The sequence below is a fragment of the Sapajus apella genome, unplaced genomic scaffold (assembly GCF_009761245.1).
Source record: "Sapajus apella isolate SASKATOON/1434 unplaced genomic scaffold, GSC_monkey_1.0 scaffold45, whole genome shotgun sequence".
NCBI classification, from domain to species: Eukaryota; Metazoa; Chordata; class Mammalia; order Primates; family Cebidae; genus Sapajus; species Sapajus apella.
Window position 1 is genome coordinate 10,964,106 of NW_022436985.1, and position 18,147 is coordinate 10,982,252.

Here is an 18,147-nt window from a genome sequence, read left to right on the forward strand (position 1 = left end):
CAACACTTCTGGTCAAATGTCTGATGCTAGAGTTTTGAGGGGCACCAAAAATGTGATACCCTTGTTCTTTGTCTAGGATCTGAACCAAATGTGAAATAATACCAAAGAGTAAACAGGTAGGAAATCTAAACATCAGCGTTATGACTGCAAAAGCTCACATCGAAGACATGGCTTGTATAGGGGCAAGTGGGCCCCACATTAAAATTTGAAATAAGATAAATTTCCCTAGCCAATCTCTGGCAGTTCTGAACCACAGCAGGCCTTCTGGGCAGCAGGGCCATTTTCAGCAAGTGTCCTAAAACCTATAAAAAGAATAGTGGTTTTTTTTTTAGATGGTGTCTCACTATGTCTTCCAGGCTGGAGTCCAGTGGCACAATCTTGGCTCACTGCAATGTCCACCTTCCAGATTCAAGTGATTCTCCTGCCTCAGCCTACAGAGTAGCTGGGAATACAGGCGGGCACCACCATGCCTGGCTAATTTTTGTATTTTTAGTAGAGATGGGGTTTCACCATGTTGGCCAGGCTGGTCTTGAACTCCTAGCTTCAAGCAATCCACCCTCCTTGTCCTCCCAAAGTGCTGGGATTCCAGGCGTGAGCCACCATGCCCGGTCAGTACCACATTTTTTTTATCCACTCATCGGTTGATGGGCCCTTAGGCTGATTCCACATCTTGGCATTTGTGAATTGTACTATGATAAACATATATATACAGTTGTCTTTTTAGTATAATGACTTCTTTTCCTTTGGGTGGATGCCCAGTAGTGAGATTGTTAGATTAAACGGTAAATCTACTTCTAATTCTTTGAGAAATCTCCCTACTCTTAGCCATAGAGGTTGTACTCATTCACTTTCCCACCAGCAGTGTTTAGGCACAGAATCAAGTGATCTTGAGTTTCTGTATTTGTAACAAAGGGCATAATCTATTAGTCTGAATTAATCCCTAGAGAAGGAAAAAGCTGTATAAGTCATTTCACTGGGGGCCTCAGGCCCTATTTTTGGATTTTCTCCTAACAGGTTCCTACTGTTCTTCTTAGTGTTAGTCCTTCTACTTTGCTTTTTTTTTTTTTGGAGACAGGGTTTCTCTGTCACCCAGGCTGGAGTGTAGTGGTGCGATCTTGGCTCACTGTAACATCTGTCTGGAGGGTGCAAATGATTCTTGTGCCTCAGCAGTCCGAATATCTGGAGCTACAGACGTGTGTCACCGTGCCCAGGTAATTTTTGTATTTTTTATAGAGACAGGTTTTCACCATGTTGCCCAGGCTGGTCTCCAACTCCTGAGCTCAAGCGATCTGCCCGCCTCAGCCTCCCGAAGTGCTGGGATTACAGGTGTGAGCCACCGGGCCTGGCCCACCTTTGCTTCTAGTCATCCACCTCCATGCTAAAGGACTGCTTTTCACTTTTGAAACTTTCATAGCATTCAAATGTAGATGTCGCCTTTGTAGACTTTAGTTGCAAGTGCCATTTTTTTCTGACATCAGATTAACTCTATAAAATTAACTCCTTCCAAGTGCCAGAAGAAAACTCCTGTCTCTTACTATTTTAGAGATTGCTCAGCATATGTCTGTTTCCTGTTGGATTTAAATTTACTCTCCCACTCTCACCAACTATGTAGAACAGGTAAGACAAGCATACTGTGAACCCAGCAAATGACCAAACATTTCCTAGCCTGGTTCACTTGCACTGCCACCTCCTCCTCAGGTGCTGTGTTGCATCAAAACTCAGGTGTACCCAGGAGAGTGACTGTCAAAATTCTAGCATTGCAGCTTGTGGAATTGCTTTGCACAGGTAATAGAAATAGCTGACATAACTTCCTTAAAACCAAGAGGAGAGTTATTTCCTAATGGTGGCCTTCTTTTATTATGAGATCACATAAGTACATACATATTTTGTTTTCTCATGACCCTTTTAGTATTTGAAAGAAATTTCTAAGTTTTACTAACAAAAGCCTTTGGAAAACAAATCAGAAAATTGGAAGCAGAAGAAAAGAAGGATTTTTTTTTTTTTTTTATTCTGACATTGTTATTTTTCTGGGTTAGATGAAACAGATGTTACTAGTAACAACGATCACCACGATAGCTAATACTGAGCACTTAAAATGCCCCAGGCATAGTAGCTAGAATGGTCAGATGAGAAGGCTGAAAGTTTATACCAGACGCCTGGGATTGATCCCTAGTTTTTCTAAGAAATGCTTGAGCTCAGCAACACTCTTTGTTCAGATTAATTCTGTCTAGAGTGCTAGGTGCATATCCTCCTTGCCTAGCAATTGAGGATGAAGAAAAATACTTCTGTTCCTTTGTAGTTAGGCCTTAGGGTTTAACTTCTGTTGAAAAAGTATAAGGAAATGATGAATGGCCACTTTAGTATTAGTGAAAAATATCTCATTTGCTCTGGTTTCATCTACTTTTTGAGGGGCTGTTGGTCAACGTGGGGAAGGATCTCTTTTGCTTATGTACTCTTTTAGGGAGGGCACTATTAAGTAGTTTAGAAACTAGGATGAGTGCTAGGAAATATTTTTTTGTATTTAGGGCCATGAATTTTTTAATGATGTAATTACTTCAAAATAAAAGTTATTCAGACACATGAATTAAAACACTACCCTTTTAGCATAGATATTATTCTTTTAGAATGCCAGTTAACATGTTTACTGTGTACCTGTATTTAGACCTTGTAAGGCACATGAATTAAAGGTTTAGGGTTAATAAGGTGAGTAGTAGTAATCAGGATATGGTTTAGCTTGAGTGGCAAGAATAATATTTTATACAATTGAAACCCATGAAGTTTTATTATTTTACTTTCCATATACAGTATACGCTCAGGAGTCAGCCTCTGCCATCTTGCCTTGCTGTTTACTAACTTAGTCTGTGGCAAGTTGTTTAATTGCAGTCAGCCTCTCTTCACTCATGGGTCAATGAAGACAAAATGATACCTAGACCGGGGTTCTTGGGAGGAGGAAATGAATTACCTAAGGGACCTATCACAGGGCCTGGCACATGGAAGACCCTGTGGTGGGTCCCCGAGGTAATTTGTTTAGGAAAGACTCAACAAATGGTAGTTATTAACATAGAAAATCAGTATCAGTAATTTGCCCATGGCAGACAAACTCCATGAATCTCATTTATTACAACTCGTAATACATTTTCTTTTCATAATTCTAGGATTTTAGTCAATGAGAAATTATGGTTACAAACGTAATAATATCTGATCTGATTAGCTGTGGCCAGAAACGGTTGCTGGGAAAAAGACCACAAATACTGCTATAAATAGCATGTGACCAGTGCAAGGTAAACGAGTCTTTCCAGTTAGTTTTGTTGACAAGATGCTTTGTTTTCCCTTCTGTCATTTTATCCTGAAGGTGGAGCAGGAGCTGTTTCAGGCTAAACACCTTGCAGTCCCATCTACCACCCTTCTCTAGGTCCTGACTTGGCCTGTCAGTTCCTCATGCCCTTGGATTTCATTTTCTGCAGGCATCTCTTACTGGAAGCTTTGGTATTTATTAGGCTCCCTTATAAAAACCTAAGAACAAAGGCAATTGAGTCATTCCAACAGTCCAGCTTCTCATGGAGTCATCAGGATGTTATCAGCCTGTAGGAGCTACTAGAATTAACCACGATTCCCTCTATTTTTATTCCTTTTCCTTCAGTTTCTTTTTTCTAGATTATAAAAATGGTAATTGCCAGCCATTTCGAAGATAGCAGATAGTACAAAAAACACAAAGAAAAACAAATAATTGCTAATTCAGCATACAGAAGCAATCATTATGAAAATTTTGGAGTTTCTCCATTTAGTTGCTTATTATTTTAACATGGGTAGGAGCATTCTATTTGCCTATCAATAAGAAAAAAATGATCATGTTTAATCTTATAAATATTTCTCCTTGTTAACATGTTTACTTTAAAAAAAATTTTAAATTTTCATTTTTTGAGGCAGAATCTCACTCTGTCACCCAGATGGAGTGCAGTGGGGTGATCATGGCTCAGTGTATCTTAGACCTCCTGGGCTCAAGTGATTCTCCCACCTCAGCCTCTTGAGTAGCTGGGACTACAGGTGCACATCACCATGCCTGGTTAATTAAAAACAATTTTTTTTTTTTTTTTTTTGTAGAGGTAGAGTCTCACTGTTGCCCAGGCTGGTCTTGAATCCCTGGGCTCAAGTGACCCCTCCCACCTTGGCCTCCCACCTCAGTGGGAGGATTGCTTAAGCTTAGGAGTTTGAAACCGGCCTGGGCAACACGGCGAAATCCCATATCTACAAAAAATATAAAAATTAGCCAGGCATGATAGTGTTGATTGTAGTCCTAGTCCCAGCTACTAGGGAGGCTGAGGTGGGAGAATCACCTAAGTCCCAGAGGTCAAGGCTTCAGTGTAATAGCACCACTGTATTCCAGCCTGGGTGACAGAATGAGAACCTGTCTCAAAAAAACAAAAAAACAAAAACACAAAAAAACTAGTGGTGATGTTGTCCTAGTTTGTTTTCTTCTTCTTCTTTTTTTTTTTTGAAATGGAGTCTTGCTCTATCGCCCAGGCTGGAGTGCAGTGGCATGATCTCAGTTCACTACAACCTCCGCTTCCTGAGTTCATGTGATTCTTTTGCTTCAGCCTCTTGAGTAGCTGGATTCCAGGTGTGTGCCACCAGGCCCAGCTAATTTTTGTGCTTTTAGTAGAATCGGGGTTTCACCGTGATGGTTAGGCTGGTCTCGAACTCCTGACCTCAGGTGATCCTCCCGCTTCAGCCTCCCAAAGCGCTGGGATTACAGGCATGAGCCACCATGCCTGGCTGTTTTCTGTTGCTATAACAGAGTACCACAGACTAAGTAATTTATAAAGAAAAGAGATTTATTTCGTTCATAGTTCTGGAGGCTGGGAAATGGGCTTTCCATCACATCCGACCAGGCCTTCTTGCTGCATCATAACATGTTAGAAGGCATCACATGGAAAAAGCTCGAGAAAGAGAGAGAGGGAGGGGGCCAAACTTACCTTTTTTTTTTTCTTGAGACTGAGTCTCTCCCTGTCGCCCAGGCTGGAGTGTGGTGGCAGGATCTTGGCTTACTGCAACTTCTGCCTCTTGGGTTCAAGGAATTCTCATGTCTTAGCCTCCCGAGTAGCTGGGACTACAGGCATGCACCACCAAGCCCGGCTAATTTTTGTATTTTTAGTAGAGGCTGGGTTTTGCCAGGCTGGTCTCAAACTCCTGACCTTGGGTGATCCGCCAGCCTCGGCCTCCCAAAGTGCTGGGATTTTACAGGCATGAGCCACCATGCCAGGCCAACTTATCCTTTTTATCAGGAGCCCACTCCCACCATAACTAACCCATTCTTCCCCACTATAAGAGCATTAATCTATCCAGAGCCCTCCTGACCTAATTACCTCTTAAATGGCCCATTTCTCAACACTGTTACAATGGCAATTAAATATCAACGTGAGTTTTGGAGGGGACATTCAAACTATAGAGGATGTTGATCACTTTTTTTTCCAAGTATTTTGCCTTTTGTTTCTGTGAAGAGATAGTGTTTTTATTGTTGAGTTTAAAAAAAATATAATGAATTTGGCTTTTTACCTTGTGTCATGTCTGAGTAAACAGTCCACTTTTTCCATTACTGCCAAGTTCCTTTGTATCTGTTTTGGATTTATCTCTCACGAATTTACGTAAACTCTGAACCTATAGGATTTTTCTGTTCTTCAAGCTTGTAGAAGTTTTCCCTTGCGCTACCTTTTAGAGCATGGGAAACAGTTCCACAGTCAAGTCTGGTTACTTTTTCTTTCGGCATTTTCCCATCAGGCTTTACATTCCCAGGCTTTTCTGTTGGTTTCCCTGAGGAGTATCTTTCACCCCAAATTCTACTTGCAGAGGCTGGAAGTACATGAAATACTTACTGTGATTTGTAGAACTGGATCTCAAAATTAAGGTGCCTACATATTGAACATATATAGAAGATAATATTGGAGACTGGGGATTAGTTTATTTCTCCATCCTTAAGCCAAATGGTGGTGTTTTACCCTTGAGCTGTGCCTAAGTGGTTGCCAGTCTTTTCCACATGGTCTTGCTATTGACTGCTTTCCACTGCTTCCACTTCAGTGTGCGCCAGGGAAGGAAACGAGACAGGAGGAGAATTAGATTGAGATTTAAATCCCAATGTTATAATTTACCTGCTTAATAATCTTGGACAAATAATATGGCCCCAATGGGCCTTTGTTACTTCTTAGAATAGATGGGAGGATTAAGTGGGATCTCATGATCTGCCTCACTGGCTTGGGATGTAAAGTTGGTCATGCTTTTAAAAATTTTCTGCTTCATCATTTGAACTTCTACTTGCCAACAAGGGCAAGACGCTTGTGATCCTGTAGTGAAATCTTCTTTACAAATTGACCAAGAACCCTAAGTGCTTACTCTTCCCAAGGAAATCCCCTTCCCATCTCCAGCTGGGAGAAACTTGGAAAAGCCTGACCAGCCCACTGGTAGGCCCTGGGATCACTGCTGTTGCTTCTGTAGGGACTTTATGACGCATTGGCCCCATCCAGGCCAGTGGGCCTTTACCCATTGCCACCATGTCCCTTCCAGTCCAGTCCTCACACAACATGGCGGTGTCCAAGCCTGACCTCTCAAGATGACTTCTCTTCAGGTCACATCCATACTTAGTCATTGTGTCCTGTGGCATCTGTCCAGGGTGACAGGACACAGAGGAACCTGTCATCAGGCAAGAAACCACTTTCTTTCTGGTGGGTATTAGGACCAGGCGACCGCAGTTGGAAACAGCCTAATTCCCTTGAGAGATTCTGAAAACACTATATTTTAAAAGGGAAGTGGCCAAGGCCACCTTTCTCCCTCCCGCAGGAGGCTCCTTAAGGCTTCTATGCATATTTAGCCCCCTCCCCTCTGTCAGCACTGAGTACCCGGCAAATCACAGAAGTTCCTGTCGCACCATCCTCATCAGGAATGCGGGTGCTTATACAAAACTTAAATTTGAGATTACAGTAGTTTGGGAGGCCAAAGCGGGTGGATCATGAGGTCAGGAGTTTGAGATCAGTCTGGCCAACATAATGAAACCCCGTCTCCACTAAAAATTCAAAAAATTAGCCAGGTGTTGTGGTAATCCCAACTACTCGGGAGGCTGAGGCAGGAGAATCTCGTGCACCCAGGAGGCAGAGGTTGCAGTGAGCTGAGATCATGCCATTGCACTCTTGCCCGGGCGACAGTGAGAGACTCCACCTCAAAAAGAAAAAAAAAAAAACAACCCACAAAAAAACCCAACTAAAATCTGTATAACTAAAATGAGCCACTCAAGTGACTCTTCCGGGGAACAAAGAAGGTTGGCTAAGGGGCTTTTGGACATTATCTAGGCAGACACTCTGACACCTTCTCTTGCTAAATAAGTAAATAAAGTTCTCCTTCACCAAACATAGCCACATTTGTGTAAAGCACCGAGCCCACCTGTATTAGTCTGTTTTCATGCTGCTAATAAAGACATACCCAAGACTGGGTAATTTTTAAAGGAAGGAGGTTTAATTGACTCACAGTTCCACATGGTTGGGAGACCTCACAATCATGGTGGAGGGCAAAAGGGCACCAAGACACGTCCTTCTCACACGGTGGCAGGCAGGGCAAGAGCGTGTGCGGGGGAACTCCCCTTTATCAAACCATCAGAACTTGTGAGACATGGGAAAAACCTGCCCCTACGATGCAATCACCTCTCACCAGGTTCCTTCCATGACATGTGGGAATTATGGGAGCTACAATTCAATATGAGATGTGGGTGCAGGGGGGACACAGCTAAACTATATTACCACCTCTGTCACCCCGAGAAGTTCTCAGAAAATGTTAGCTGTCTCCCTCCGCCCTTCCTCCTCACCCTGATTATACCTCTGCATCATTCTAGCTGGGAACACCTTGCTTTCCCATTTCTCAGTGTCCATTCTCTGGAAGGCTCTGTGTAAATATGCCCTGTACTGACCCTTTATATACAACTTCCAGGGAGGCTGGATGGTCAGAGCTGCTTTCAGGGTTTGTTTGCCAAAGGCAGTTTTTTTCCTTTCTTTCTTTCTTTCTTTCTTGATAGAGTCTGGCTCTGTTGCCAGTCTGGAGTGGAGTGGCATGATCTCGGCTCACTGCAACCTCCACCTCCCAGTTCAAGCGATTCTCCCGCATCAGCCTCCCGAGTATCTGGGACTACAGGTGTGCACCACCACACCCAGCTAATTTTTGTATTTTTAGTAGAAATGGGATTTCATCATGTTGGCCAGGCTGGTCTTGATCTCTTGACCTCATGATCTGCCTGCCTCGGCCTCCCAAACTGCTGAGATTAAAGGCGTGAGCTACCATGTCTGGCTATTCTTTCTTCAAATAGTTAGAATTTACTTCACATTTGAATCCAACTTGTATTTTGATACAGTCAGCATGTCTTGAGCATTCTGTCATGGAAAAGAATTTGCTTATCCAAGAATAAACAATGCATAGCTAGTATCCCTCTTGAGACAGGTAGAGGTGTTTATGAAGTGTGCCTTGTTACTAGCCTGCGCCCCACAAGTAAACTTTCTACTGTGAGAAAGGGTGTGGCGCCTGCTTTTTTGGAGGTTTAGTTTCACAGAACAATACAGTCCTTGAGTTTTGCCAGCAGTGCCTGATTAGAACGCACAGAGGTTCCCGGACACTGTGGTCAGAGGCTGTCTGCAGAGCCCCTTCTCCATTCCAGACAATGCTCTTTACTACATCCCCTTGCAGGATTCCCAGATGTCTCTAGAGGGGGCCGGGTATGTATCTCAAAGTAGACTCTCATCTCCAAAAGCAAATGACAGCTCCCTTGAATTATGTTGGGTGAAAGAATTGGTTTTCACATGTTTCATGAGCCATAATTAGGTGCCTAATACCATATTATTCTTGCAGGTATTTAATTACTGACTTTAGATACAAATTCTAATAGAAATAAAAAGAAGAAAAACTGAGACAAATGCTGAAGCTCTCTTGAAATTATTCATAGTCCCTCCTGATTGTCCTTTGCAGGCTTTTTTTTTTTTTCTCTCTAATATTTCCAACAGAAATGCTTTGCTAATGCTATGAGGTGCGGCTGTGGCTTTGTTGTTTTTTCCGGAGTTAGCCTTTCTTTCTATGCATCCTGGCTCTTTGAAATCCCAACTGAATTTGGAGAAATTATTTCTTGGCATCCAACCTCCTTTCCTGGAACACAATGTGATGCTGACGACACAGCCCGGTCACTCCACTTGACAACAAGTTTGTTTGTCTCATTTCACATACATATTCAGTGGTGAGTAAGAACAGGAGTAGAAAGCCTTACTTACCACAGTTTATTATATGTTTCATGCCCGTGATGATGACTTTTGTAATGCCACTTGTGAAAAAATTGATCAGATTAGGATGAATCACCTCGCTGGGACCAACAGTTATTGGAATGATTCTCCACGTGTGACTTTGTTGCACTCTTACAAAATGTGGCAGGATAGACCTGCCCAGCCATCGTGCCGATGTTTATTTGTAATGCTGCCTTAAGGAGATGAGGAGATGAGAGCCAATTGTTCCAGCAGCTCAGCCTGCCCTGCCAACACTTCAGAGGAGGAGCTGCCGGTGGGACTGGAGGTACATGGGAACTTGGAACTGGTTTTCACAGTGGTGTCCACCGTGATGATGGGGCTGCTCATGTTCTCTTTGGGATGCTCCGTGGAGTTCCGGAAGCTGTGGTCACACATCAGGAGACCCTGGGGCATTGCTGTGGGACTGCTCTGCCAGTTTGGGCTCATGCCTTTTACAGCCTATCTCCTGGCCATCAGCTTCTCTCTGAAGCCAGTCCAAGCTATTGCTGTTCTCATCATGGGCTGCTGCCCAGGGGGAACCATCTCTAACATTTTCACCTTCTGGGTTGATGGAGATATGGATCTCAGGTAAGTGACCCCAGGGAAGCTCAGCAGTCTGCCTCTCACCTGTCTAGGGGGAATAACTGACACTCTTGTGTTAAACAGGCTTCCAATCTTTCCGTAGAGATTCTAGTGGGAAATGTTGCAAATATCGTGGAGACTTGTTCAGCCGTGGGCAGGCTTTCGGTGCTCAAAATTTACTTTGCTGGTCATCCTTTACTTTATTGGCTACTGTTCTGAGCAGTGGAATACCTTTCCTATGTGATAGTGGAGGCAGGTCTCCACCTCACCCAGTGGCCCTTCCTAAGCTTGAGCCCATTCTTATCTACACTGGCCTCTTTAACAACTCCCAGGCCTTAAGCCAAGAATCCCAAGAATTTCACCATAGTGGTTTGGTAGCAGCCATTGTGGTGGCATAGTCAGAACGAGACCTCTGTAACTCCAGTCAGTGTTGCCTGAGCACCTGCTTTAGGAAAGAAGTACTTTGGAGGACTGGATGGGGAGCTTTAGGGGTGGCTGGTAGCCATATCCAGCTTTAAGCGCTGGGATGGCCTGTTGATTTGACTTCAGGAGCAACCGTGAAGGCTCCCAGGACTAAAATTGTTCTTTCTTGTTGCTTTGCAGATGGTTAACATTCATCACTAGGTTTGCATTCCTTCCCTTTAAGCCAGCGACCTTATTCACAATTATGGTGTAGATAAATACCCCTGGGAGACATTAAGCCTTGTCCCTTATTTACACTTTAATGAGGGTGAATTAGTCACACGCTTTTCTGGGTTACATGTTTTGATGGGGGAAAAAAGAGCATTTGAGGAAAGAGTAGAGGGGTCAGCACTGGAAAAAGGGCTAAAAACAATGGTCTCTCGAGACTCTTTGCTTACTTAGGAACATCCTGTTTCACCTCCTGGCCTGGGGAAGAACTGCTTATAAATTTAAATCTTTGTCTCATGTGTATGTCATTTAGTTGAGATTTGCTCTACCATGAATGAATGAATAAGGGGTAATGACTGAGCTGGGAGTTGACATCAGTGAGAGTCAGCTGTAGGTATGGGTTTCTAGTTTCCTGTATGTGCTGAATGTTTAGTGTATGGAACATGTTTCACCTATAGATTTTTTTTGTACACCTATAGATTTTGATGGGCTCATATCATGTAGAATAGGAACTAACTTTCCTATGGCAGTGTCTTTCAGTTACCCACTTATGAGAGATTTGGAAAAAAAAAGAACTTGATGAAGTTTGTGTTTTACCATCAAGCCACTAATATGGATTGCTAATTCAAATTCAATAAAGTTGATTATTTAACTGGGAAATGAGAGTTATTCTTTGCATGAAGTTTTTAAATCAGAGATAAATTCCAGGACCCAAAAGTTTTTGGAAAGAAAAAGGAAACTACTATTTATTAAGTACCTGATAAGCATGGGATGGATGCTTTCATACTTATTTTCTTCTTCACGGTCATAATGACCTTGTAAGTGACCTTTTATTTTTCTGCATTTTACAGCTGAGAAAATTGTGATTCAGATTGGTTAAGTAGCTTGCCAAATGCTACAAACCAGTATGGTGGGACTCAGATTTGAATTCACATCTGTTTTACATCAGTCTTAAGTTTAGGCGCATTTCCCCATTACATTTAGCAACACAACTAAATCTTCTGTTTTGAGTAGGGTCATAAATCTTCAGTATTCTCAAACCCTTCTGGGAAATAGAACACTTATTATCTTAATCTCTTATTAGTCAATTAGTTGTAATAAAAACACCAATGAATTGAATAGTAAATTTATGAAAGATAAAGCTAATTTTCTTTTCTTTTTTTTTGAGATAGAGTCTCTCTCTGTTACCACGCTGGAGTGCAGTGGTACGATCTCGGCTCACTGCAACCTCCGCCTCCCAGGTTCAAATGGTTCTCTTGCCTCACCCTCCTGAGTAGCTGGGACTACAGGCATGCGCCACCACACCCAGCTAATTTTTGCATTTTTAGTAGAGACAGAGTTTCACCATGTTGGCCAGGCTGGTCTTGAACTCCTGACCTTGTGATCTGCCCACCTTGGCCTCCCAAAGTGTTGGGATTGCCGACGTGAGCCACTGACCTGGCGCTAATTTTATTTTCTTTTGCCAACTCTATCTTTAATTCACCTTTGACTTAGATCAAATTATTTAACCTGTCCAGGCCTTATCTCATCACTGGCAAAATGGGGTTAAATTTGTTTCTCACAAGACTATATACAGGCATTGATTGACTTACGACCTATGCAACTTACGACCATTCGACTTTACGACCACAATCGCTAGCCACAACTGCTCCGCATCTGGCAGCGCAAACGTTGCCCAGCTGGGCATACGACAGTGCGGACCAGCTTCCGGCAGCACTACCATCTCCGCATGCACCATTTCAACTGTACATATAGCCTACTCAACTTACGACCAAATCGTGTTACGACCGGTCTGCCGGTCCCAATCATGGTCGTAAGTTGAGCACTAGCTGTATATAAATACACACGCACACACACACACACACGGGGCAGAGTTTTGCTGTTGTCACGCAGGCTGGAGTGCAATGGCACAATCTAGGCTCATTGCAATTTCTGCTTCCTGGGTTCAAGCGAGTCTCCTGCCTCAGCCTCCAGAGTGGCTGGGATTACAGGTGCCTACCACCACGCCAGGCTAATTTTTGTATTTTTAGTAGAGATGGAGTTTCACCATGTTGGCCAGGCTGTTCTCGAACTGCTGACCTCAGGTGATCTGCTCGCCTCGGCCTCCCAAAGTGCTGGGATTATATGCATGAGCTACCACGATCTGCTGACACAAGACTATATTTTATGGAGGAAATATTTACTTGTGTGTGTGTGTGTTCAGGATGTCAGGCACATAGTAGTTGTATAATAAATATTAGCTACTTTTCCTTTTTTCTTTCTAAATTTTGATTTTGTGTTTCACCAACAAAACAAAACAAAAATCAAAAACGAAATATTAGATTTTTAAAAGCATATAGGTACAAAAGGTATAAAATCAATTTTCACTAGAAACTCAAATAGGAGAAAATCCAGTACAGTGTGAAACAATATCCAAGTAATTACATTTCTTCACAATTGATTACGAACAAAATCAGTTTTAAGCAAAACTCAGTGGATCGTCATTGATATGAGTTCTATCTGCTTTTAATGCTGGATACAATCCAAGAGCATTTAGTACAACATCTTCATTTTACACGTGAGGAAGTTGAGATTTAGCTCCCTGCAGATGACCCCGAATGTGTTTCTTATGCCTTCACTCGGTGCTCCATGCAGGGCACTTGCAGGTCTCCATGTGTTCACCCCACACAGGCATTTCAGAATCCATTGGTTTGAACCGGTTTGTGCATTCTGCATGTGAGAGGATTGATGACACCCATCCTCTTGCAGTTGCCTGGGCTTGTCATCTTAGTCTTGCCCTGTGACTATCCTCATTCTCACCGTGGCCGCTCAATGCCCTGCCAAGCCCCGCAGCCCCTCCTCTTGCTGTGTTGCTCACTGTTCTTGCTTCCTGTTGGTCTCCACTAACTTCTTCAGGCCAGGCCCTCACAATTTCTTTCTCGGCTAATTGTATTTTCACAACAATGAAAGTGCTGCTGTCTGCTTTAGTCTCTCCATTATGGCTTTGCAGTAAGTGGATAAGGCAGGCTCTGATACCAATTGCCTACATTCAAATCCTGACCTTGGGCCTCTTCTCTGTAACTGGAGATTATAACATTTCCCTCACGGTACTGTGAAGAGAAAATGAACATGTTATATGTAAAAAGGGCTCTCACCACCTGCTAAATCAGTAGAAACTACTCAGCCAGTCTACTTTACTTCTCCAAGTCCTTTTGTCCTGCTGGCCGCCTTAAGAACAATGGTTTCTAGTCAAAATGGGCTTCTCTGAGTTCTCTGAGCATACCCCACACCCTTCCAGCTTTCTTTTGCCCATGTTGTTCCCACAGCCTTCAGTGCCACTGGCCTTATTCTGTCTCCTCCAGCCATGATGTTGTCCTTCCTTACAGTTATTCTAGAAAGCAGTTGGCTGATATGTATGAAGAGCCTTAAAAATGATCCTGCTCTGGGCTAAGTTTGGCTGATTGTGGCTGGGTTCACTTACATGTTTGGGAGCTGGTTAAATGTAGACTGGTCTTGGGTGGTGATATGGTTTGGCTCTGTGTCCCCACTCAGATTTCATCTTGAATTGTAATTCCCACATGTCGAAGGAGGGGCCTGTAATCCCTGAGTGTCAAGGGAGGGAGGTGATCGGATCATCGAGTTGGTGTCCCCCATGCTGTTCTCGTGATAGTGAATGAGTTCTAACGAAAGCTGATGGTTTTATAAGTGTTTGGAAATTCCCCCTTCGTTCTCTCTCTTGCTGCCTTGTGAAGAAGGTATTTGCTTCCCCTTTACCTTTTGCCATGATTGTAAGTTTCCTGAGGCCTCCCCAGCCATGTGGAACTGTGAGTCCATTAACTCTCTTTCCTTTATAAATTACCCAGTCTTGGGTATTTCTTTACAGAGGTGTGAAAATGGACTAATTCAGGTGGCTTCAACCGGGACAACTGGACTCTCTTACTACATGATCTCTCAGTTTCTAGTAGACTAGCCTAGACCTAATCACATGGCTGCAGCAGGGTTCTCAGAAAGGAAAAGCAGAAAAAGTCTTTTGAAGCATTGGCTTGAAACCAGATCCTCAGCCTTCTACCACATTGCATTGGCCAATGTAGACTGCAAGGCCAGTCTAGCTTCATGGATTGGGAAAGTAGATTTTGCCTCCTGATGGGCTGAGCTGCCAAGTCACAATACAGTGTACATGGATAAGAGAGGGGTGAAGAATGGGGGGTATTTTTCCTCCCAGTATATTCTACTAGAGATAAACAGAAGTCCTACCTTTAAGAGTAGGACATGAAAATTATGATCTGGCAGTGCGGTGTCGTAGTTAAGTGCTCTGGAAACAGCAAGCAGACCAGTCACCTACTGACTGGATCATTTTGGCAGATTAAGCACATTTTTTATGCTTTAGTTTCCTCACTTCTAAAATGAGAAGCATTCTTACCTAAATCATGAGCTGTTGAGAGGATTGAATGGGTTAATATATCTAAAGTGCTTAGAATCTCACCCGGCATAAAATGAGATATGAACTATTATTATTATATGAGGCAGGCAAAAGAACATCGTGTCCTAGGGTCTGTGTTTTAGTCTCTGCTGGAGGAGCTGTATGCCTAACCCTAACCCTATATATAATATCATAATATGTATATGCCATGCTTTATTTATTCATCTGTCAATGGACAATTGGATTGTTCCTACTTTTTGGCAATTGTGAATAATGCTGCTAAGTCCCACCTTTTATTTCTCTTGAGTGTATTCTTAGGAGTGGATCTGAGGTTAAATATTTGTGACTACAGGAAAAGCAAAGCAAAATGTGAAATCCAGATGTCCCCCTTTCCCTTAGTTTCTCCTGTCTGTCTCCATAATCCCAATTATTTAACTCTTCCTTATCACCTGTTGGAAAGCATTGCAATAGCTGGGCTACTTGTCTGCCTCTTCTACGATGTCTATAAGCTCCTGGAAGGCTTGTTCATCTTTGTATGTGCAGTACCAGCCTGGTAGGCACTCAGTCAACATGAGTGAATGACAGTTTCTGATTGCCTGTGTATATTACAAAAACTACCCCTGAAAAGAGGTCCAGGCCAGGTGCGGTGGCTCACACCTGTAATTTCAGCACTTTGGGAGGCTGAGGTGGGTAGATCATTTGAGGTCAGGAGTTCAAGACCAGCCTGGCCAAAATGGCAAAATCTCATCTCTACTAAAAATACAAAATTAGCCGGGCATGGTGATGTGTACCTGCAACCTCAGCTACTCAAGAGACTGAGGCAGGAGGAACACTTGAACCCGGGAGGCAGAGGTTGCCGTGAGCCTAGATCACGCCACTGCAATCCAGCCTTGGCAAGCAACACTGCAAGAATTCATTTCAAAAAAAAAAATGAAAAAAAGAAAGAAAAAAAGAAAAAAGAGTTGCATTTATTGATGTAACTCAGGACAGCTCCCACTGTCTTTCTTTCTTTTTGTTTTTTTTGAGATGGGGTCTCACTCTGTCATCAGGCTATAGTGTAAGGGTATGATCATGGCTCACTGAAATCTTGGCCTCCTGGGGTTAAGTGGTCCTCTCACCTCAGCCTCCTGAGCAGCACTGCTGGGACTACAGGCATGCACCATCATGCCCAGCTAATTTTTCATTATAGAGACGAGGTCTCTCTATGTTGTCCAGGCTGGTCTTGAGCTTCTGGACTCAGTGATCCTCTCACCTAGGGCTTCCAAAGTGCTGGGATTATAGGTGTGAGCCACTGTGCCCAGCCTCCCACCATCTTTAGTTGAGAACTTTTGATATATATGAGAAGTTCAGTCTCCCCTAAGGATGTACTTATGTTCTCAGCTGCAGACAAGGGATTCTGACCACGGGTGGTGGTGAAGCCTGTGGAGCTTAGTGGCTAACTTTGACCTTTGAATTTCTTCAGTAGAGAACCTGGAAATAGGACTTCAAATTGTTCAGGTCTGTCTGACATGTCTTGGTGGAGAACTGAAGGCCCTCTGTATTTAAGGCTTTGGAGACAGAACTGAAACTGAATCCGTGAGACTTCATGTAAGCTACTGTGTCTCTCCGTACTTTAGTTTCCTTATTTATAAAATGAAAATAATACCCACACATAGAGTTACTGTGTAAATGAAAAGAGAAAATATATGTAAAAGCATGAGGCATAACAACCAGCACATAATGCTTAATGAATACTCATTATTATTGGAAGGCAGCAGACAAGGGTAACATTTATATTTAGGGATGGGAAATTCGGCCTTGACCTCTTTTCTTTTTTCTTTTGAGACAGTCTCGCTCCATCACCCAGGCTGGAAATTGCAATGGCCCAATCTCAGCTCACCGCAACCTCTGCCTCCCGGATTCAAGTGATTCTCTTGCCTTAGCCTCCTGACTAACTGGGATTACAGGTTCCTGCCACCACACCCAGCTTTTTTTTTTTTTTTTTTTTTTTTGTATTTTTAGTAGAGATGGGGAGATGGGGTTTCTCCATGTTGGCCAGCCTGCTCTCGAACTCCTGACCTCAGGTGATCCACCCATCTCGGCCTCCCAAAGTGCTGGAATTACAGGTGTGAGTCACGGTGCCCGGCCACCTTGAACTCTTTTATAGGGTCAAGTCTATTGGTATGATCTTATAGCTCACTCCATGTCCATCTGGTTAGTTGGATAATTTTTTATTTCTTTTAGTCAGAAAGGAAGTGTATATTTTCATAGTTTTGAGAGTCAGAGTTCCTGATTTTATGGGATTTTTGAAATCAAAACAACATATGAATAACTTAATCTCCAATTGCAAAATGTTATTGACACTGCACTTTAATGTAATGTGTATATACGTAATTTCCCTGCTTTAAGGGAGGGTTTAAGACTTACTGTTTGTCCAGACTTGCTGAATCTGCCTCATTATTTTCTGTAATTGTTTGGAGATGATGATGCCATTCTTCTTAATGCAAGTGGAATCTTGTTATACTGAAGTTAGATTTTGCCAAAAATTTTCCTATATATGACAAGTCAAGAGATCTACTTAGCCACATCCTCTGTTTATGGTACATTGGAATTTCATGACTGAAAATACAAGGCATAACTTTCCACTGCACTCACAGGCATTCCCTGTGTGCTCTTCCAGCTTTGCTGGTATTTATAACAGTTGGCAGAGCACCAGGATCACCTCCTGCCATCCTTGACCAATATCATGAGCACCATGGGCTTGAAAATTGTATAAAGATAGAAGCAATCAAGTAGGTAATCAAGGATACAGAAGTAGTCTGAAATCTCACTTTGCTTCCCATGATCATGAATCTTACCTTTCTTCTGTTTAAGCTAAAGTCACCCAGTAAGGAAATGCTGTGCTGGTTCTCTAGGAATTCAAGAGTAAAGTGATGTAATACGGAATTCCATTTAGGACTTGATCATATGGAGAGCCAAGGAATGTAGCTCTATCATAGACTAGGAATTTGGAAATAACTTTCCAAACATCCACTTTGTGAATACAGAAGTTTGAGAGCTGTGGCAAACTGCTTTTTTTTCTTTTAAATTACCACTAGTCAGGAAGAAGTCTTTGCTTAAAGTAAGCATTCTTAATAGATAAAATAATTTTGGGTTTCATATGGGATAAAATATATGTAAGAACTGCTAAGACAAGTTTGAGAAGAAAAATTTATGTGGAGGTATTTCCCCTACCATATATGAAAACACTGTAATTAGTCT

At 42.6% G+C, this 18,147-nt stretch overlaps 1 protein-coding gene across 1 annotated transcript in view; it reads left to right on the forward strand.

Annotated features, from left to right (window-relative positions):
- The first annotated feature begins 9,237 nt into the window (after positions 1-9,237).
- Positions 9,238-18,147, forward strand: part of SLC10A6 (solute carrier family 10 member 6) — a 28,200-nt gene continuing 19,290 nt past the window's right edge. The window contains exon 1 of the mRNA XM_032239687.1: positions 9,238-9,884. Within this exon, the coding sequence (XP_032095578.1) occupies positions 9,508-9,884 (377 nt within the window). The 5' untranslated portion in view covers positions 9,238-9,507. The remainder of the gene's footprint in view (positions 9,885-18,147) is intronic.